Raw genomic sequence first — 23539 nt, forward strand, 5'->3', positions numbered from 1 at the left:
TGCTCTATGCATGCATTGCCATACACACATATATTCAAGGGTTGAGATTTAATAAAATTAATAATTTTTATTATTTCATGAAGGACATCTAAAATGAAATTGGCATTATTTTTAGTGTGTGTGACAGTGAATACAAATACCAGTACAGTTCAGTGCCACTGCCTTGGTTTGTGCTACTTATTGCTGTTGAGTGGATTCCAACTCATAGTGACCCTATAGGACAGAGTAGAACTGTCCCATAAGATTTCCAAGGAGTGGCTGGTAGATTCGAGCTGCCAGCCTTTTGGTGAGTTAGCAGCCTTAGCTCTTAACCACTGCACTACCAGGGCTCCTGATTTTTCCTAAGGTGCCAGCAATTTTATTCATTTTTTTGTTACCACCGAGTAAATGTAACAAAGTGAAAAAGGTAAATAATGCCTTCATATTATCAGGAAAGTATTTTTAGCCTCACAGACTCCCTGAAAGGCTAAAAGGACACCTCCCTGCCCCCCCCCCCCCACCCCCAGGGTCTGCAGACTATATTTTGAGAAACTCTGATATGTTGTCTCTAGATTCTTTGCTTACGCATGGAGGAAAACAAATACATAAAAGCCATATCATAAGTGTATCAACTACTTTGTTACTTACAGGCATCCTTGCAGTTAATCATAAGATATAGTGGTTCTTAACCTAGGCCTCTTAAAAAAAAAAAGGCCTCTTACAAATGACTTAATCATCGAATCTCCTCTTTGTTTCAACATCTGTATCCTCTAAAAGATGTCATTACTAAATAACATGGAGAGGCCTCTGTGTTCTCCTAAACTGGTGGTGTTAGGAATTTTTTTTTCCTGTTTCCTCTGACACTTGGGAGTTCATTTTGGTGTTGTAGAAGTAACTAGGCTTTTCTTCAACTGACTTATGGCTTCCTGTGGGTTTTAAAATTGCCAACTTGGCAGCCAGGATCATTAATCCTGGGGGTCTTAAGCACATTTCTTTGAAATGAGTGGGCTGAGAATCTAGAGATTGAATTATAGTTGTTCAGCTAACCTTGTGCCCTTAAATAAATCATGCAATCTCTTGAACCTCTCTCGGGTTCCTTATTTTGTAAAATTGAAAAGGACTAGACTAAATGATGTCTAAGCTTTCTTTCAACTCTAAAATGTTGACATAGCAATTAAATCAGGAGAATTTCCCTTCCTATCTCAGCCAGATTGCACATCAAAATCTAAGTATATATTATAGAATGAAAAATAGAAAGCATGGTCAAAGATGATTCAACAGTATTTAGCTGAATTATAGGTGTAATAGCCCTTATTTCCTTTTTGAATTAAAAGATTGGTTTTTAGAATTATGACAGTGGTGCATGTTCATTAGAGAAAACTTAGAAAATACTGACAAGCACAGAAAATATTAAAAATATACACAATTCACCCATCTAGAAGAATCACTATTAACAGCATCAAAATAGACATAGTGTTTTTACAAAAATAAATATATACTATATTTATGATATTATAATTTTTTCATGAAATACAATATAAAATATCTTTCCGTAATGGAAATATCTTAAACATAGTCCATTTCAGGATGTTTGATAATTTGATTAAACCCTACTGTTGGACATGTCAACTGTTTTAACTTCTTGCAATGAAGAACAACAACGTTTGGATAAGCATGCTTTTTACTAAGTGTTTTTCTAAATCCTTAATTATTTCCTTAGGATAAGTTTCCAGAAATGGAATTCACACTTCAAAGGGCATGAACATCTCTCAGGCTTTTGGTACATACTATCATATTATCCTCCAAAATTTTCCAAAAAGTTTTTCCCAAATTATACTCCTACCAACAAAGTATGAAATGTTAGCTTCTCACATGCTTAGTAATACTGAGCATTTTAATATTTTTTATCCTTACCAATTTGATAAGTGGAAGCCGTTCTTATTATAATTTGCATTTCTTTACATTTTGGGGGGATTTATTCAGTGAGTATAATTCCTTAACAAAAATTTAGGACTTGTGGTCCAAACATCAAGAAAGGTTTTATTTTTTGATGTGAAAATTTATTCATATGAAAAGTCTCAAGAAGTCAGACAAATTAAATTGCACTCTTCATAAATTTAGCAGTCTTTGTGTATCTGACTGTAATTAAGTAGGAATTGAGAAATATCCTAATACTTTCTCAAACTTAAATACTCTTACCCCTTCAGTTAAAACAAGGCACAGGATTTCCATGAAGAGAAGCAACTAAGTGAAAGATATGAAAAATCAAGTAAATGACTATTTATTGAGAATGTATGTATATACCAAGCTCTGCTTTAGAAAGAGCATGTAACGTACTGTATATGCAGTAAAACCTGCTAAAACTGGAACCTGTGTAAAGCAGAAACGTGTCAGAGAAGGAAAACGCAAATATTTTCCACTAAAACGAGCAATAGAAAAGTGGTAAGACTACCCTGTCAAAGGTGGAGAGCTTGCAAGACCTAGAAAAAAAAGGTAGTCCCACCGAGTTCCAGCTCTAACACATTTCACTGTATTATATTATACTAAACTATCTTGTACTGTACTGAACTTACCTGGAGTCAGCTTGCCTGAGCTTGAATACTGACTTTGCCACTTACTCGCAGTCAGGCAGAGCTAATTCTCTGTGTCTCAATTTCCTCATCAGTAAATTGAGGATTAATTGGCTGATTTCTTCATTCATCAAACATTTATAGTGTCTATTATGTGCCATACAGTATTCTGCATCTGGGGATATAGCAATGAACAAAACAGACAAAAATCCCTGGGGTCATGGAGTTTACGTTCCAGTGGGAGAGACAACTAAGTAAAATAATAGAGTATGTTAAGTGGGGAAGTGTGCTAAGGAGCAAAAATCAAGCTGGAAAGGGGAATACTCAGAATTGGGGGTATGAGATTTTAGATAGAGTCATCAGGAAAGGGCTCACCGAGAAGGTGATACTTGAGTAATGATCCAAAAGAAATGAGGAGATGTGCCTTGTGGATATGTGGGGGAAAAGCATTCTAAAGAGAGGTAGCAAATGCCAAGGCTGTGAAAGTAAAATCATTCCCGGTGTGTTTGAGAAAGTGAAGAGGCCATTGTGACTAGAATGGAATACACATCAGAGAGGGGAATAGAGGATGAGATCAGAGAGGTAAACATTACACTTGTCTTTTAAAATCGAGAGATAATAAACATAGAGTGCTTTGAATATTGCTTGGCTATATGCGTTTTTTTTTTTTTTTTTTTTTATATGCGTTACTTTGCTTGGATTGTATAGGTATCTCTACCGATCTCAACCGGGCTCTCTTACATGTTTGGGGGTCTAGAAACCCAATGCTGGATCCACTGAGCTCTCTTTCACATAAACTCTCACCCTCCAGGAAGTTAACTCTGGCTTATGCTCATGGCAGTGGCAGGGTTCCATGAGACAGAGACGAAATGTACAAGGCCTCTTGAGGCCCAGGCTTGGAACTAGAACATCATCAATTCTGCCACATTCTGCTGGCCAAGGCAAGTCACAAGGCCAGCCCAGATTCAAGAATTGGGGAAATAAACTCTATCACTTAATGGGAAGAACAGGATAGTACTCTGTACAGAGGCGTGAATACATAATTTTTTGTGTGTGCCATCCAGTTGATTCCAACTCATAGTGACCCGAGGGGACTGAATAGAACTGCCCCATAGGTTTTCCTAGGCTGTAATTTTATGGGGATTCCTGGTGACGTGGTGGTTAAGAGCTATGGCTGCTAACCGAAAGGTCATCTACTAGCTAAAAAGGTCTGCAGTTTGAATCCACCAGCCACTCCCTGGAAACCCAGTGGGGCAGTTCTGCTATGTCCTGTAGGGTCACTAAAAGTCAGCATCGACTTGAGGGCAACAGGTTTTCATGGTAGTAGATCACTAGGTCTTTTTTCCCTCAGAGCCATTGATGGGCTCCAACCACAATGTTCTGGTTAGCAGCTGAGCACTTAACCATTTCGCCTTATGGATACATACAGAACTGGAGGATTGGGGACTGTTAGGAGTCAGTATATCACACTGGTGCATAATAAAAGCTCAGTAAATATTAGCTATTATTTTTACTTTTGTGAATTCCTTAGTTTTATTTGGGGACTTTTCAAGTTGAAGTTACTAATAGATAAGACCTCCTCATAGATGTTGCAATTGCTTTTTCTGCAGTTTTTTTAGTCTTTGAATTCTGGGGTGGGTGATGGTTGCTTTTTCCTTTTCCATTTTCACCATGCAGAAGTTTAAGTTTTTCATGCATTCAAGCATATCAGTTTTCCTTTATGACTTTTACTTGGAAAAGACTTCTAATCATTAAGTGAAATAAAAAGAAAATCAACACAGACTCTATAAAGAGAACATGTAAGAAGTTCAGCTTAAAACACACGGGCTTCTGATTTAACACCACTTACTTTGGAAGACGTGCTCCCATTCCACCTACTCTGAAATTATCTATAGCTCCAGCTTGGCTTTCAAAAGATGCCTTCTTACTTGCCAGCCACACTTTACTGGTATCTTTTGATAACTAATCCTATCTAGCATATCATTGCTGATATCAGATAGATGTTAGCTGAAAGCAGAGAATAACAGAAAGATGTTTACCTGTGTTTTATTGACTATGCAGAGACATTCAACTGTGTAAAGCATAACAAATTATGGATAACACTGCAAAAAATGGGAATTCCAGAACACTTAATTGTGCTCATGAGGAACAAGAGGCAGTCATTTGAACAGAACAAGAGGTTACAGCGTGGTTTAAAGTCAAAAATGGTGTGCATCAGGGCTGTATCCTTTCACCATACTTATTTAATCTGTATGCTGAGCAAATAATCCAAGAAGCTGGACTATATGAAGAAGAACATGCCATCAGGATTGAAGGAAGACTCATTAACAACCTGTGACATACAGATGACACAAACTTGCTTGCTGAAAGTGAAGAGGACTTGAAGCACTTACTGAAGAAGATCAAAGATTATACCCTTCAATACGGATTACACCTCAACATAAAGAAAATAAAAATCCTGGAGGTGGGGCCAAGATGACAGAATAGTCAAACGCTTCCAGAGACCCCTCTTACAACAAAGACCTGGAAAAACAAGTGAAACGATTGTATATACGACAAGATAGGAGCCCTTAATATCAAAGGCAAAGGTAGAAAATTGATCGAGCTGCAGGGACAGGGAGAGACGGTACAGAGGTAACAGGAATCCTCGGGCATGATCCCCTGGAGCAATCGCAGCAGCGCTGACAGGAGCATTCCAGACACAGTTTTTTCAAGTAGAGACAGCAAGCCACACACCTACGGAACCACAGAAGAACGGCGCTCTCAGCAGAAGCTAAGTAGTTGTGTTTATTTTACCATGCCCCCAGCCCCAAGCCAGCTTCAGTGGCTGCAAATTTCCCTGGGCCTGAGATAGGTTTTACTGCATACCCTGAGCCATTCTCCCAGCCTTGGAGAACGAAAAAATTAACAATTAGGGGAAAAGATAATCTGCCAGCTCCACTAAGCTGGGGAGCTCAAAACAGAAGTGATTCCTGTCCAGGCACAAACAGTCCGCGGACTTGGAATACCTTTCAACCCTGCATGGACCTGTGTGGGCCCATTTCAAGAGAATAGGCCCTTGTTGGCAGACTGCAACTGTTTCAGCAGTGCGGAGGAGAGGTGGGTTTTTGATGTTTAACACCACTTTCCCTATTAAGCAGGGTCCTCACCTACACCTACCCAAATTAGGGGCCTAAGGACTGGTGGCTCCACCCATGTCACCTAGCCACCTGCAACATGGGTCCAAGGACAAGTGGTACCTCCCAGTCCTTACATCCAAAAGAATTGGGTGCCCATGGTCCAGAACCCACCTACCTGTGTGCCCTAGGAAGAAGGGATGCACTTTCCTCACAACACTTGGGGAATAGTTGTCAACCCTCTGCCTTGTTCCAAGCATAACCTCCTACTGCAACCAGATACCTGTGCCTACACCAATCACCCTTGCCTCTCTAAGACTGTAGGACGATGCCTGTACCACACACTTGAGGACCAACTATGTGGACACCTGAGCTAAATCCATACAAGAAAAGTGAATGGACTCCTAGGCTTATACACCTGGTAACAACTCTATCCATCTGGTATAGTACATCAGAGCTCCAAAGGCAAAGATAATTAAGCTAGCTCACTCAAGCACCCTACTTGGGCATATCAAAACAAAACAAAGCAGGAAACTAGGATACATTAAACAAACATAAATTAACACAGTAATGAATAGATGGCTGGGAGACAACAGTCAATATCAGGTCAAATAAAGAAGCAGACCATGATTGCTTCAACAATCTCTCAAAACAAAGAATCAAGCAATCTTTCAGATGCTGGTGTCTCCCTGGAATTACCAGATTTAGAATACAAAAGATTAACATACAGAACACTTCAAGACATCAGGAACAAGATCAGGCAAAACAAGGAACAAGCCAAGGAACACACAGATAAAGCAGTTGAAGTAATTAAACAAGTTATTCAAGAATGTAAGGAAAAATTTATTAGGCTTCAAGAATCCATAGAGAGACAGCAATCAGAAATTCAGATTAACACTAAAATTACAGAATTAGACAACTCAATAGAAAGTCAGAAGAGCAGAATTGAGGAAATGGAAGGCAGAATTAGTGAGACTGAAGATAAACACTTGGCACCAATATATTTAAAGAAAAGTCAGATAAAAAATTTTTTAAAAAATGAAGAAACCCTAAGAATCACGTGGGACCCTATCAAGAGAGAGCCTATGAGTGATTGGAGTACCAGAACAGGGAGGGATAACAGAAAATAGAGAGAATCACTGAAGATATATTGCCAGAAAATTTCCCTGATATCATGAAAGCTATCTATCCAAGATGCTCATCAAACTTCACATAAGGTACATCTCAAAAGAAAGTCACCAAGACATATTATAATCAAACTTGAGAAAAGCAAAGGTAGAGAATTTTAACAGCAGCTCGGGAGAAATTAAAAGTCACCTGTAAAGGAGAGTCAATAAGGATAAGCTCGGACTACTTGTATCAGGTGGACACTTGAGAGTATGTTGGCGTCTCCTGTCTGGAGGGGAGATGGGAGGGTAGAGACGGTTAGAAACTGGTGAAACCGTCACAAAAGGAGAGACTGGAAGGAGGGAGCGGGCTGACTCATCAGGGGGAGAATAAGTGGGAGTATGGAGTAAGGTGTATATAAGCTTATACGTGACAGACTTGTAAACTTTCACTTAAAGCACAATAAAAATTATTAAAAAACAAAAAAAAGAATAAGCTCAGACTACTCGGCAGAAACCACACAGGCAAGAAGGCAATGGGATGACTTATATAAAGCATTGAAGGAAAAAATTGCCAGCCAAGAATCTGATATCCAGCAAAACTGGCTCTCAAATATGAAGGTGAAATTCAGACTTTTTAGATAAACAGAAGTTTAGGGAACGTGTAAAAATCAAACCAAAACTACAAGAAAAACCAAAGGGAGTTCTCTGGTTAGAAAATCAATAATATCGGATATGAACCCAAGACTAGGACACAGGATGGAGCAACTGGATATCAATCCAGATAGGGAAATCACAAAAATTAATCAAGATAAAAACATGCTCAAAACAGGGAAACAGTGATGCCATTATGTAAAAGCTGACAACGTTAAAACAATAATGAGGGACTAAAAAATGTCATAATATTTCATATGAAGAAGTCAAGGCAATATAAAGAAATAAAAGTTAGGTTTACACATAGAAAAATAGGGGTAAATATTAAGGTAACCGCAAAGGAGACTAACAACCGTACTCATCAAAATAAAATACAAGAAAAAAATAAAAACACAGCAAAAACAAAATCAATAACAATGAATGAGAGGAAAACACAATATATACACTACTCAGCGCAAAAAATTAAGGGGAGAAAAGAAACTGTCAACATCACAAAAAAAAAACATCAAAATGACAACTAAACTCATACCTATCCATAATTAAACAGAATGTAAATGGACTAAATGCACCAATAAAGAGACAGAATGTGGCAGATTAGATAAAAAAAAAACACAACCTGTCTATATGCTGCCTACAAGGGGCACACCTTATACTTAAAGACACAAACTAAAACTCAAAGGATAGAAAAAATATATCAAGCAAACAACAAACAAAAAATATCTATATTGGCAATATTAATTTCTGACAAAAGAGACTTTAAATAAACTTAAATCCGCCACAGAGGATAAGGAAGGACACTATATAATGATAAAAGGGACAATATACCAGGAGGATATTACCATATTAAATATTTATGGACCCAATGACAGGGATGCAAGATACATAAAATAAACTCTAACAGCATTGAAAAGTGAGATAGACAGCTCCACAATAATAGTAGCAGACTTCAACACACCACTTTTAGTGACAGAACATACAGAAAGAAGCTCAGTGAAGATGCAGAAGATCTAAATGCCACAGTCAACCAACTTGACCTCATAGACATATACGGAACACTCTGCCCAACAGCAGCCAAGTATCCTTTCTTTTCCAGCACACAAGGAACAGTCTCTAGACCACCTATTAGGTCATAAAGCAAGCCTTAACAGAATCCAAAACATCGAAATACTACAAAGCATCTTCTCTGACCATAAGGCCATAAAAGTAGAAATCAGTAACAGAAAAAGCAGGGAAAAGAAATCAGACACTTGGAAACTGAACAGTACCCTGCTCAAAAACTACTGGATTATAGAAGACATTAAGGATGGAATAAAGAAATTCATAGAACCCAGTGAGAATGAAAACACTTCCTATCAGAACCTTTGGGACACAGTGAAAGCAGTGCTCACAGGTCAATTTATATCAATAAATGGGCACATACAAAAAGAAGAAAGGGCAAAAATTATCCTTACAACTTGAAAAAAAAGAAAGACAGCAATAAAAAATCCTGAGGCAGCAGAAGAAAGCAAATAATAAAAACAATTGAAAGAGTTAACAAGACCAAAAGCTGGTTCTTTGAAAAAATTAACAAAATTGATATACCATTGGCAAAACTGACAAAAGAAGAACAGGAGAGGAAGCAATTAACCTGAGTAAGCAATGAGATGGGCGAAATCACAACACACAACTAAAATTAAAAGAATCATATCAGATTACTACTAGATTGTACTCTAACAAATTTGAAAACCTGGAAGAAATGGATGAGTTTCTAAAAACACATTACCTACCTAAACTAACACAGAGTTAGAACAATTAAATAATTCCATAACAAAAAAAGAGATTGAAAAGGTAATTAAAAACTCCCAACAAAAAAAGCCCTTGGCTGGATGGCTTCACTGCAGAGCCCTACCAAACTTCCAGAGAAGAGTTAACACCACTACTACTAAAGGAATTTCAGAGCATAAAAAAGGACGGAATACTCCCAAACTCATTTTATGAAGCCAGCATATCCCTGATACCAAAACCAGGTAAAGACACCACAAAAAAAGAAAATTACAGACCTATATCCCCCATGAACTTAAATACAGAAATCTTTAACAAAATTCTAGCCAATAGAATTCAACAACATAACAAAAAAAGTAATTCACCATGACCAAGTGGGATTCATATCAGGTATGAAGGGATAGTTCTCCATTAGAAAAATAACCAATGTAATCCATCACATAACTAAAACAAAAGTCGAGAACCACATGATCTTATCAATTGATGCAGGAAAGGAATTTGACAAAGTCCAACACCCATTCATGATAAAAAAGAAAAAAAAACTCTCACCAAAATAGGAATAGAAGGAAAATTCCTCAACATAATAAAGAGCATTTATATAAGGCCAACAGCCAACATTATCCTAAATGGAGAGAGTCTGAAAGTGTTCCCCTTGAAAACGGGAACCAGGCAAGAATGCCCTTTATCACCACTGTTATTCAACATTGTGTTGGAGGTCCTAGGCAGAGTAATTAGGCTAGATAAAGAAATAAAGAGCATCCAGATTGGTAAGGAAGACAAAAGTATCTCTGTTTGCAGATGACATAATCTTATACACAGAAAACCCTAAAGAATCCTCAAAAAAAACTACTGAAACTAATAGAAGAGTTTAACAGAGTATCAGGATACAAGATAAACATACAAAAATCAGTTGGATGCCTCTACACCAACAAAAAGAACATCAAAGAGGAAATCACCAAATCAATACTATTTACTATAGCCCCCAAGAAGATAAAGTACTTAGGAATAAATCTAACCAGAGACATGAAAGACCTATACAAGGAAAACTACGAGACACTACTGCAAAAAAACAAAAGAAACCTACCTAAGTAGAAAAACATACCTTGCTCATGGATAGGAAGACTCAACATTGTAAAAATCTCTATTCTACTATAGATACAATGCAATTCTGATCCAAATTCCAATGAAATTTATTAACGAGATGGAGAAATAAGTCACCAGCTTCATATGGAAGGGAAAGAGGCCCCGGATAAGTAAAGCAATACTGACAAAGAAGAATAAAGCGGGAGGCCTCACACTACCTGATTTTAGAACCTATTATACTGCCACAGTAGTCAAAACAGCCTGGTACTGGTACAACAACAGATACATAGACCAATGGAACAGAATTGAGAAGCCAGACATAAATCCATCCACATATGAGCAGCTGACATTTGACAAAGGCCCAAAGTCAGTTAAATGGGGAAAAGACAGTCTCTTTAAAAAATGGTGCTGGCATAACTGGATGTCCATCGGCAAAAAAATGAAACAAGACCCATACCTCACACCATGCACAAAAACTAACAAAATGGATCAATGACAGTCACGGAAAAAAAAATAGGGACAATGCTAGGAGCCCTAATACATGGCATAAATAATATACAAAACATTACTGACAATGCACAAACACCAGAAGAGAAAATAGATAACTGGGAGCTCCTAAAAATCAAACACCTGTGCTTATCCAAAGACTTCACCAAAAGAGTAAAAATATCTACAGCCTGGGAAAAAGTTTTTAGCTATGACATTTTCAATAGCATCTGATCTCTAAAATCTACATGATACTGCAAAAACTCAACAAAAAGACAAATAACCCAATTAAAAAATGGGCAGAGGATATGAACAGCACTTCACCAAAGAAGACATTCAGGCAGCTACATGAGGAAATGCTCACGATCATTAGCCATTATAGAAATAAAAATCAAAACTATGATAAGATTCCATTTCAATCCAACAAGGCTGGCATTAATCCAAAAAACACAAAATAATAAATCTTGGAGAGGTCGTAGAGATATTAGAACCTTTATACACTGCTGGTGGGAATGTAAAATGGTACAGCCACTTTGGAAATCGATTTGGTGCTTCCTTCAAAAGCTAGAAACAGAACTACCATACGATCCAGCAATCCCACTCCTTGGGATACATCCTAGAAAAGAGCCTTTACACAAACAGATATATGCATACCCATATTCATTGCAGCACTGTTTACCATAGCAAAAAGATGGAAGCAATCAAGGCGTCCATCAATGGATGAATGGATACATAAATTATGGTATTTTCACACCATGGAATACTATGCATTGATAAAGAACAATGATGAATCTGTGAAACATTTCATAACATGGACAAACCTGGAAGGCATTATGCTGAGTGAAATTAGTTGCAAAAGGGCAAATATTGTATGAGACCACTATTATAAGGAGTCAAGAAATAGTTTAAACTAAGAAGAAAATATTCTTTGATGGTTACAAGAGTGGGGAGGGAGGAACGGAGGGGGTATTCACTAATTAGATAATAGACAGGAACGATTTAAGGTCATGGGAAAGACAACACAGTAGAGGAGAGGTCAGCATAACTGGACTAAGCCAAGAGCAAAGAAATTTCCTGAATAAACTGAACACTTCAAAGGCCAGAGTAGCAGGGGTGGGGGTTTGGGGACCATGGTTTCAGGGGACATCTAGATCAAATGACATAATAAAATCTATTAAGAAAACATTCTGCCTCCCACTTTGGTGAGTGGCATCTGGGGTCTTAAACAGCTGCAAGTGCCCATCTAAGATGCATCGATTGGTCTCAGCGCACCTGGAGCAAAGGAGAATGAAGAACATCAAAGACTCAAGGTAATTATGAGCCCAAGAGACAGAATGGGCCACATAAATCAGAGACTACATCAGCCTGAGACCAGAAGAAGTACCAGCTACAACTGATGACTGCCCTGACAGGGAACACTACGGACAATCCCTGATGGAACAGGAGAGTAGTTGAATGCAGACCTCAAATTCTTGTAAAAAGACCAGACTTAATGGTCTGACTGAGACTAGAAGAACCCCAGAGGCCATGGTCCCTTGACCTTCTATTAGCCCAGGACTGGAACCATTCCCAAAGCCAGCTCTTCAGACAGGGATTAGACTGGCCTATATGATAGAAAATGATACTGGTGAGGAGTGAGCTTCTTGGCTCAAGTATACACACGACACTCTGTGGGCAGCTCCTGTCTGGAAGGGAGATGAGAAGGCAGAGGGATATGGAAGCTGGCCGAATGGACCCGAAAAGAGAGTGGAGGGAAGGAGTGTGCTGTCTCACTAGGGGGAGAGCAACTAGGAGTATATAGCAAGGTGTTTATAAATTTTTATATGAGAGGCTGACTTGATTTGTAAACTTTCACTTACAGTGCAATAAAAAAAAAAAAGAAAGAAAGAAACCCTAACAGTTGGACCAATAAGCAGCATCATGATAAATGGAGAAAATATTGAAGTTGTCATGGATTTCATTTTACTTGTATCCACAATCAACACCTGTGGAAGCAGTACTTGAGAAATCAAATGACGTGTTGCATTCTACAAAATCTGCTGCAAAAGACCTATTACATGTGTTAAGAATGAAGATGTCACTTTGAGCAGTAAGGTGTGCCTGACTGAAGCCATGGAATTCTCAATCGCCTCATATGCATGCAAAACCTGGACAGTGAATAAAGAAGACTGAAGAAGAACTAATGCCTTTGAATTATATTGTTGGCATGGACTGCCAGAAGAATGAACAAATTTGTCTTGGAAGAAGTACAGCCAGAATGCTTCTTGGAAGAGAGAATGACAAGACTTCATCTCACATACTTGGACATGTTATCAGGAGGGACCAGTCCCTGGAGAAGGACAGCATGCTTGGTAAAGTATAGGGCCAGTCAAAAAAGAGGAAGACCCTCAATTAGATAGATTGATATAGTGACTGCAACAGTGGGCTCTAACATAGCAACAATTGTGAGGGTGGCACAGGACCAGGCAGCATTTTGTTCTTTTGTGCATATGGTGCTACTAGTTAGAATCGACAGTACCTAACAACAACCTATTTGTGATCATGACCAAGAGAAAAATTCTATTTCTGCTTCATATCCTAGGCAAGGGTGTAGTGACTGGAATTCAGCTTTCAGATGAATCCTGCTTACTGCAATACATAACACCCATACTATTAGGGCCACATACTTATTTAAATACATATATACACCTTTCAAATTTCATAGGAATTATTTTCAGGTTCTTTCTTCTTCCTAGCCAAGGTAAAAAATAAACACAAAGTATTTCTTTAAAACAGTGGTAGATAATGGGTATTTAGTTCCAAATTCTTTTTTTTTTTTACCTATTGGAGGTCTCACGTTCAGTCGATTTTTCCTTTTTACAGATATTTACTAAGCACCTGTTCCATGGTTGTTTACTTTCAGTATCAAGTTGTCCTAAGCTAAATTTACAATATTTCCCTACAAACGTGCTCTTCTAATGCTGTTCTCTGTCTCAATAAATGCCACCATTTACCCAAGTGAAAAACCTGGGAGCCGTTCCTGGATTTGTTTTCTATCTCCTTTATCTGTTCCATCTACTGCCAAGTCCTAAGTAGTCCTAAATAGTCTTCAGATTCCCTCTTTTCTCTATCCCCAGTACCACCACTGTAATCCAAACTCTCATTATATCCCAGCCTCAATTTTTGCTTCCCACTAATATATTCTTCTTAGGAAAACAAAGATCTTTATGAGATGTGAATATGGTATATACATTCCAGTTCAGAATTCTTCTTTAGCTTCCCACTAACCTTAGGATAAAATCAAAATTCCTTAATATGATTTATAAATCCCTATATAGTTTAAGAGTCCCCAGGTGGTGCAGAGAGTTAACACACTTCTCTGCTAATCGAAAGGTTTGTGTTAGTTATCTGGTTCTGCTGTAACACAAATGTCACAAGTGGATGGCTTTAACACAGAGAAATTTATTTTCTCACAGTCTAGTAGGCTAGAAGTCCAAATTCAGGGCGTCAGCTCAGGGGAAGGCTTTCTCTCCCTCTTGGCTCTGGAGGAAGGTCCTTGTCATCAATCTTCCCCTGTACTAGGACCTTCTCCGCACAAGAACCCCAGGTCCAACATACGGCTCTGCTGCCGGCACTGCTTTCTTGGTGGTGTGAGCCCTCCCCTACCCCCCCACCGCTTCCTTCCATTTTTGCTTTTACCTTTTATAAGACAAAAGGTGATGCAGGCCACATTCCAGGAAAACTCCCTTTACATTGGATCAGGGATGTGGCCCTAGTAAGGGTATTAGAATCCCACTCTAATCCTCTTTACCATTAAAATTACTATCACAAAATGGGGGACAGTCATGGCCCAACCAAGTTGACACATATTTTGGGGGGACACAATTCAGTGTACATGACAGAGGTTCAGGTTTACCCAGAGGTACCTAAGAAGAAAGGCCTGGCAACCTATCACCAAAAAAATCCACCATTGAAAACTCTTGGAAAATAATTCCACTCTGACACACAGCGGATTTTCATGAGTTGGAACCCTTCATGGCAACCAGGTTTTTTTTTTGTTTTTTTTTTTGTTTTATACAGCCTAACCCCTACTTACCTTTCCCTACTGTCCCCCCTCACTATTGCTCATTGAACTCAATGTTTCAGGCAGAGTCACATCCTCATCTCTTGGCCTTAATAAAATTAGCATATGCTAATCCTTTAATTTGGAACTTTCTTCTCTTTCCCCACCTCTCACAGCCTGGCTAACATTTATTTTGAAAGTTATTATGAAATATATGGAAAAGAATGTGTAACTGTGTATAATTTAAAGAATGAAGAGAAGAAAAGGTATTTGTATTTCTAAAAGGGTATTTCATATACCTTCGAAGTCGCTAGGGTGCCCCTCTCCGGTCATATCCCTTTTCCTCATTCCAGAGTTATCCACTGTCCTGAATTTTGTATTTATCATCCTCTTGCTTTATACTGTTACCACAAACATGCACCCCTAAAGGATATGTGGTTTAGTTTCACATGAATAAACTAGTTGCATGTGGCTATGGTTCATTTTTACGCATAAACATTGATATCCTAGGCATTAGTGAACTGAAATGGACTGGTATTGGCAATTTTGAATCGGAGATCATATAGTCTACTATGCTGGGAATGACAGCTTGAAGAGAAATAGTGTTGCATTCATCGCCAAAAAGAACATTTCAATCTCTATCCTGAAGTACAATGCTGTCAGTGATAGGATAATATCCGTACCCCTACAAGGAAGACCAGTTAATATGCCTCTTATTCAAATATACGCACCAACCGCTAAGGCCAAAGATGAAGAAATAAAAGATTTTTATCAGCTGCTGCAGTCTGAAATCGATCGAACATGCAATCAAGATGCCTTGATAATTACTGGTGATTTTAATGTGAAAGTTGGAAACAAAGAAGGATCAGTAGTTGGGAAATATGGCCTTGGTGATAGAAACAATGCCAGAGATCGAATGATAGAATTTTTCAAGACCAACAACTTCTTCATTGCAAATACCTTCTTTCACCAACATAAACGGTGACTATACACATGGACCTCTCCAGATAGAACACACAGAAATCAAATTGACTACATCTGTGGAATGACACTATGGAAAAGCTCAGTATCAAGGACATCATACTTGAAGAAAGCAAGAGGTCATTGAAAAGACAGGAAAGAAAGAAAAAACCAAGATAGATGTTGGAGGAGACTCTGAAACTTGCTCTCGAACGTCGAGCAGCTAAAGCAAAAGGAAGAATTGATGAAGTAAAAGAACTGAACAGAAGATTTCAAAGGGCGGCTCAAGAAGACAAAGTAAAGTATTATAATGACATGTGCAAAGAGCTGGAGATGGAAAACCGAAAGGGAAGAACACACTCGGTGTTTCTCAAGCTGAAAGAACTGAAGAAAATATTCAAGCCTCGAGTTGCAATAGTGAAGGATTCTATGGGGAAAATATTAAATGATGCAGGAAGCACCAAAAGAAGATGGAAGGAATACACAGAGTCATTATACCAAAAAGAATTAGTCAATGCTCAACCATTTCAAGAGGTAGCATATGATCAGGAACCGATGGTACTGAAGGAAGAAGTCCAAGCTGCTCTGAAGGCATTGGCGAAAAACAAGGCTCCAGGAATTGATGGAATATCAATTGAGATGTTTCAACAAACAGATGCAGCACTGGAGGAGCTCACTCATCTATGCCAAGAAATATGGAAGACAGCTTCCTGGCCAACTGACTGGAAGAGATCCATATCTATGCCTATTCCCAAGAAAGGTGACCCAATGGAATGTGGAAATTATAGAACAAAATCATTAATGTCACACGCAAGCAAAATTTTGCTGAAGATCATTCAAAAATGGCTGCAGCAGTATATCGACAGGAAACTGCCAGAAATTCAGGCCAATTTCAGAAGAGGACGTGGCACCGGGGATGTCATTGCTGATGTCAGATGGACCCTGGTTGAAAGCAGAGAATACCAGAAGGATGTTTACCTGTGTTTTATTGATTATGCAAAGGCATTCGACTGTGTGGATCATAACAAATTATGGATAACATTGCAAAGACTGGGAGTTCCAAAACACATTTTAATTGTGCTCATGAGGAACCTTTACATAGAGCAAGAGGCAGTTGTTCAGATTGAACGAGCGGATACTGATTGGTTTAAAGTCAGGAAAAGTGTGCGCCAGGGTTGTATTCTTTCACCATACCTATTCAATCTGTATGCTGAGCAAATAATCCCAGAAGCTGGACTATATGAAGAAGAACAGGGCATCAGGATTGGAGGAAGACTCATTAACGATCTGCTTTATGGAGATGACACAACCTTCCTTGCTGAAAGTGAAGAGGACTTGAAGCACTTACTAATGAAGATCAAAGGCCACACCCTTCAGTATGGATTGCACCTCATCATAAAGAAAACAGAAATCCTCACAACTGGACCAATGAGCAACATCATGATAAATGGAACAAAGATTGAAGTTGTCAAGGATTTCATTTTACTTGGATCCACAATCAACAGCCGTGGAAGCAGCAGTCAAGAAATCAAAAGACACATTGCTTGGGTAAATCTGCTGCAAAGGACCTTTTTAAAGTGTTGAGGAGCAAACACGTCACCTTGAAGACTAAGGTTTGCCTGACCCAAGCCATGGTATTTTCAATCGCATCATGTGCGTGTGAAAACTGGACAATGAATAAGGAAGACTGAAGAAGAATTGATGCCTTTGAATTGTGGTGTTTGCGAAGAATATTGAATATACCATGGACTGCCAGAAGAACAAATAAATCTGTCTTGGAAGAAGTACAACCACAAAGCTCCTTAGAAGCAAGTATGGCGAGGCTGCGTTTTGCATACTTTGAACATGTCAGGAGGGATCAGTCTCTGGAGAAGGACATCGTGCTTGGCAAAGTACAGGGTCAGAGGAAAAGAGGAAGCCCCTCAATGAGGTGGATTGACACAGTGGCTGCAACAATGGGTTCAAGCATAGCAACGATTGTAAGGATGGCGCAGGACCAGGCAGTGTTTCATTCTGTTGTGCAGAGGGTTGCTATGAGTCGGAACCGACTCGACGGCACCTAACAACAACAACAACAAGACCTTTCATTGTGTGAATATTCCAAGATTTATTATACATTTTCTTGTCAATTAATATTTAGGTTGTTTCCAGCTTTTTGCTATTACAAGCAATACTGCTATCCATATTTTTATAATTTCTCCTGGTACATATATGCAAGGATATGGGCCTGAGAGAAAAATTGCTGGCTTGTAGGATGTACACATCCTTAACTTTACAAAATAATGCCAGTTCTTTCCCAAAGTGATGATACTGATTTATTCTCTTTCCTGCATAGTGTTCACGAATACTCATTGTCCATCATCTTTAGCAACTCTTGGTTTTGTCAGACCTTTTGCCAATACAGTGGTTGTAAAATGCCATCTCTAGGTTTTATATGCATTGTCCTGTGTACTGATGAGTTTGTTTTTTCACGTTTATTTGTAATTTGCATTTTGTGCCTGTTTGTGTCTTAACGTCCATTTTCCTGGACGTTTGTCTTTTACGTGTTGAGTTTAAGCATTATTTATATATTCTAGATATTTTTCATTCAAAAATATATATATAGGATGTTTGATCTTTACTAGCTGCTTGCTTAAACTCTGGGAATAAAGCTGTGGACAAGGAAATGCTATCCCTGTCCTCATGGATTCATGCCCTCACTCTCGTCAGGAGTTCGAGAATAAACAAATCTGTCAAATAATTAGATTGTGAGAAGTGCTATCAATATCCTCTTCACTTGCACTTCCTTGAGGTGAATTTATCTGACTTACCAAATTAGATCCCCCTGTATACTGTACTTTCATGGCACACATATTACTGTTAATAGTGATTGTCTTCTCCACTAGTTTACAAGTTCTCTGAGATCAGGAGCCAATTTTTTTGTTGTTCGTCTGTATCTCCAGCACTTAGCATGGTGCCTTTCACGTAGTAGATGCTCACTAAATATATTTGTTCACTCTATGGGTGGAAAGATGTCATCTGCCATAATACTTGAAAATTCGTTATTTGTTGCTGATATCTAAGGAGCCTAGGCCTGGATTTGGCATTTAGATTTTGACAATTATAGGTATAACTTTCAGTAGAAAGTAAATCTTTCAAGCTCTATGTGACATAGCTGGTTGTGAATTTCTTTAGGCAAAAAAAAACTTGTTGCCAGGGGAAATTACTATGTCTGCATATCAAGTGGGCCAATTTAGACTTAGTTGTGTAATAAAAAATTACAGTGTGGAGTAACACGCAGTAGGAAGCTGTCAGTGTAATCAGCAGATACGCAGGAATTTGGGGTATATACTGGGATGGAAGTGGGGCAGAAGAGAAGCTGTGTATTAAACAGCATGAGCTGTGTCATATTCCCATGTCATCACTGGGGGCATTCAAACAGTGACCTGGTGCCTTGCAGACCCAGTTGGTGGGTCTGTAGAGTGATAGTCTAATTAATAATACTCTGAGAGCAAAGTTCCTTCTAAACATGGTAGCCTGGGTATGGAAGAAATGGAAGGAGATGCCAATCCCTGCAGTACTGGGTCAGAACCAACCACAGCTGAGGAAGAACAGGAGGCAGGCTTCTCATGGGTAAACCTGGAGTCAGCCCAGCACAGGGAAGCCAGACTCTCTGGATTGGTATTACTTGGGATTACTTGGAACTGGGGAAACATAGGTCACTAAACATGGGTTATATAATTCTATAAGAAGCAGAAATACTTGTTGACCAGATGAAGAAGGTAATGACAAGCAGCTTGACCTATGTGGTGGACAAAATGCCCAGGAGAACTCGGAGAAACCATAATGGGGGAATCCATATCCCAGAGCACATCTCATGGCTGTTATACAGTGAAACCTGTGAGAGCTAGAACTCAGCAGGACTGCCTTGTTTTTCCGAGTCTTCCAAGTTTTCTGCCTTTGACAGAGTACAGTCTTAGCATTTTTTTTATCGCTCATTTTAGTGGAAAATACTTGAGTTTTCCTTCTCTGACAGGTTCCTGCCTTTCACAGGTTCTTGATCTCACAGATTTTACCATATCAGGTCTAGCACCCTGTGCTGTAAGTACTATATTCTCATAACTGCACAGAAGCAGCTGAAAGGAAGGAATAATATGGAAAATTTTCTTGGAATGGCAAAAAGATCCCAAGACTACACAGAAGGTGGATAACCACTCATCAAAAATGTTCTTTATGGCACTGAGAAATTATAAAGTTACAGAAATGGTGAGTAGTGGAATGTGGCTGCTTTAAACTATATATAGCGTCCAAATCTTTATTAATTTATGCCACACACATTAACTTAGTACAGTTAATACATGCAAGGGACTGTGCTAAATACAAATAGCATGAGGATAGATGTATAAGGCACGTAGGTCCTATATAAGAGACACTTAATGTTGGTATTATTTGCTTGTTAAAATTTATTTTATACTCCCTCTTTACAAAAAATAATTTGTGGTTGGTTACCAGGAAAAAAAAATACACTTTGAGATTTAGAATGTAAAGGGAAAAGAATATTAGACAAAAAAAAAAAAAAAAAAAAGAACTAGAGCTGGCCTAGTTGCTGTAATAATTGGGCCCAGAATTTTACCGTGAGTTTTCTGGAAGTAAGGACAAAGGGAAAACATATTGTTGAGAATTATCAGTACCAAAGTTTTTCTTGGGACTGTTTATGAGATAAATTTATCATGTGGACATATTCTGTAGGGGAAATTGAGTAATTCGATGAGTAATAGCCTTAAGAATACTTACATGGGAAAAGCAGAAGTAGACTTCATGGAGCTATTTACTGTTTTGACCTTTCTTAAAAGGCCAAGGCAATACAAGTTAGTAAGGGTGATAAGGCACACATGTAAATAATTAGATTACAAAATAGAGTGATAAGTACTACAGAGGGTAACAGAAAAACTGACATAGGAATTCAGGGGAGGGAGAGTTTACTTCCAGTATATAAGGAAATATTTTATGCGTGGGAAATGGGCCTTGAAAGATGTAGACATGTAAAGGTCAGGGAGAGGGTGTACTCTTTTCCTCAGTTTATGTCCCAGAGTTTAGAAATTGTCACATTAAGTTGAGTACCCAAGGCATAGATGCTAAAAACTAACAAAATAACACCAAGAAAGGGAATGCACTGGAATATAAACCACATGAGCTTTGGAGGCATACAAAAAAAACCAAACCCACTGCCATCCTGGGTTCAAATGCCTGTGTAATCTCCTTAAGCCTCAGTTTCTTCAACCCTAAAATAGAGATAACATTAACTTGTTGTTAGGTGCCATGAAGTTGATTCTGACTGATAGTAACCCTGTTGTGATGGTTAAGATTGTGTGTCAACTTGGCTGGGCCAGGATTCTCAGTGTTTTGCCAGTAGTAGAATGTTATGAACACTTGCTTGTCAAGATTTGATACGCGATCACTCCCATGATGGAATCTGCTGTGAGTAGCTAAACAGTTAAAAGGGAGTTTCCTTTGGTGTGTAGTCTGCATCGAATATATAAGCAGACATTCTGGCAGGGCTTAGGGGGCTTTTTGCTTGAGCTGGATCCTGCAGCTGGTTCCTGTTTGTCTGATCTCCGGTTCTTGGGACTTGAGCTAGGAGCTTACCTGTGGTCTTGCCTGCCGATCTTGAGTTCACCAGCACCTGTGGCCACGTGAATCAGAAGCATCTATCCTGACCCATGGACTTGGGACATTTCAGCCTGTACAACCACGTGAGCCATTTCCTTGATTTAAACCTCTCTATATATGTTTTTTTTTTTTAGATGGAAATCCTGGTGGCGTAGTGGTTAAGTGCTACAGCTGCTAACCAAGAGGCCGACAGTTCGAATCCGCCAGGCTCTCGTTGGAAACTCTATCAGGCAGTTCTACTCTGTCCTTTGGGTCGCTATGAGTCAGAATCGACTCGACAGCAGTGGGTTTGGTTTGGTGGTTTTATATACGTAGATATATATTTATATGCTTTACAGGTTTTGCTTCTCTAGAGAACCCAGCCTAAGACACCTGTGTTCAACAAAACAAAACACTCCCTGATCCTACACCATCTTCACAATAATTGTTAATTTTGAGCCCATTTTTGCAGCCACTTTGTCAGTCCGTCTCATTGAGGGTCTTCCTCTTTGTTTTGCTGACCCTCTACTTTAACAAGCATGATGCGCTTCTCCAGGGACTGGACCCTCCTGATAACATGTCCAAAGTGAGATGAAGCTTCGCTATCCTTGCTTCTAAGGAGCATTTTGGCTGTACTTCTTCCAGAACAGATTTGTTCATTCTTCTGGCAGTCCTTAGTATATTCAACATTCTTCACCAACAGCACAATTCAAACACATCAATTCTTCTTCAATCTTCCTTATTCGTTGTCTAGCTTTTGCATGTTTATGAGTCGATTGAAAATACCATGGCTTGGGTCAGGTGCACCTTAATCCTCAAAGTGATATCCTTGCTTTTTAACACTTGAAAGAGGTCTTTTGCAGCAGATTTGTCCAATGCTTCCATGATTGCTGCTTCCATGGGTATCGATTGTAGATCCAACTAAAATGAAATCCTTGACAACTTCAATGTTTTCTCCGTTTATCATGATGTTGTTTATTGGGCCAGTTGTGAGGATTTTTGTTTTATGTTCAGGTGTAATTCATACTGAAGGCTGTAGTCTTCGATCTTCATCAGTAAGTGCTTCAAGTCTTCCCTTTCAGCAAGCAAGGTTGTGTCATCTGCATATTGCAGGCTGTTAATGAGCCTTCCTCCAATCCTAATGCTATGTTCTTCATATAGTTGAGCAGATTATTTGCTCAGCATACAGGTTGAATGATTACGTCCTATAATTTCTTTAACAATGTATGTATGTGTGTATGAGAAAACACCTAGCACACTGCTTGATACCTATAGCTACGTAGTAAATTATAGTTTCTTCTTTTCCATTCAAGGTAGAAAAAAAGCAGTAGTAAGGACCTGGATAATTTGTGTGAAGAATGAATAATCAACCCTTGCATAATTCAGAACTGACTGTATGTGGGTATTGAAAATCACCAAGATTTTATCAGTGACTAGGGTGAGGATATAGATGACCTACAGATAAAATTTTCACCTAAGTAAAGTCTAAGTAAAAATGAGAAATTAAAGCTCCAGAAGATTCTCTACTCATTAGAACACCAGTCTAATAAGGTGATTCTTAATATCATTAATGCGAAATCTTTCATTTAAACTCCACAAATCACTTATAGAGCAAGATGATATAAGAGCAGCACTTAGGAAAAACTCAGACTCTTGAGTTGTTTCCAGGTTCAGTATGAATTAGCAGACTGATGAGACTGCCAAAGAACAAGAGAGGAAAGATACTGATCAGATGACACTTTAAATCTTGGGTTTTAGTTGCTAAATTCAGTGGACTTGACACTGACCTTACTTGGTCTCCATGTGACATTTGCACTGTTGGCCTAATTTTCCTTTCCTTTGAGCAATCCCCAGGTTTCCTTTTAAACTTCCTTTTCCTAACACTTGCCCCTCAAGTGTTTTTTTTTTTTTTTCAAGTTTCAGTTCTCAACTTCTACTGTGAATCTGTTTTTCTCTATTACTTCCTTCCCTTTAGCCTGCATGCATGCACCAGTTTCTTCCACACACATACTCCTGTCTGAAACGTTCCCTCAATCCAGCTACTATGCAGTCTTTCTCTTTGCCTACTTTCCCATGCGTCTCCACAGTTCCCACCTACATTATCTCCTTAGGTGACCCAGTCCGTTCTAAGAATGATACCTACTGTCTGAAGAC

The 23539-nt window shown here is 38.7% G+C and overlaps 1 protein-coding gene across 6 annotated transcripts in view; it reads left to right on the forward strand.

Moving 5' to 3' along the window:
- Positions 1 to 23539, forward strand: part of NLN (neurolysin) — a 139816-nt gene that overhangs the window by 2468 nt on the left and 113809 nt on the right. Inside the window, exon 2 of one of the 6 annotated variants that reach the window (XM_049864684.1) lies at positions 5644 to 5652. The exons of 4 other annotated variants lie outside the window; for them this stretch is intronic. In XM_049864684.1, coding sequence (XP_049720641.1) covers positions 5644 to 5652 — 9 coding nt within the window. Of the gene's footprint in view, positions 1 to 5643; positions 5653 to 20869; positions 21490 to 23539 lie in introns of those variants that run through there. One more of the 6 variants, XM_049864662.1, reaches the window with a different exon arrangement.

This window comes from Elephas maximus, chromosome 2 (assembly GCF_024166365.1).
Source record: "Elephas maximus indicus isolate mEleMax1 chromosome 2, mEleMax1 primary haplotype, whole genome shotgun sequence".
NCBI lineage: Eukaryota > Metazoa > Chordata > Mammalia > Proboscidea > Elephantidae > Elephas > Elephas maximus.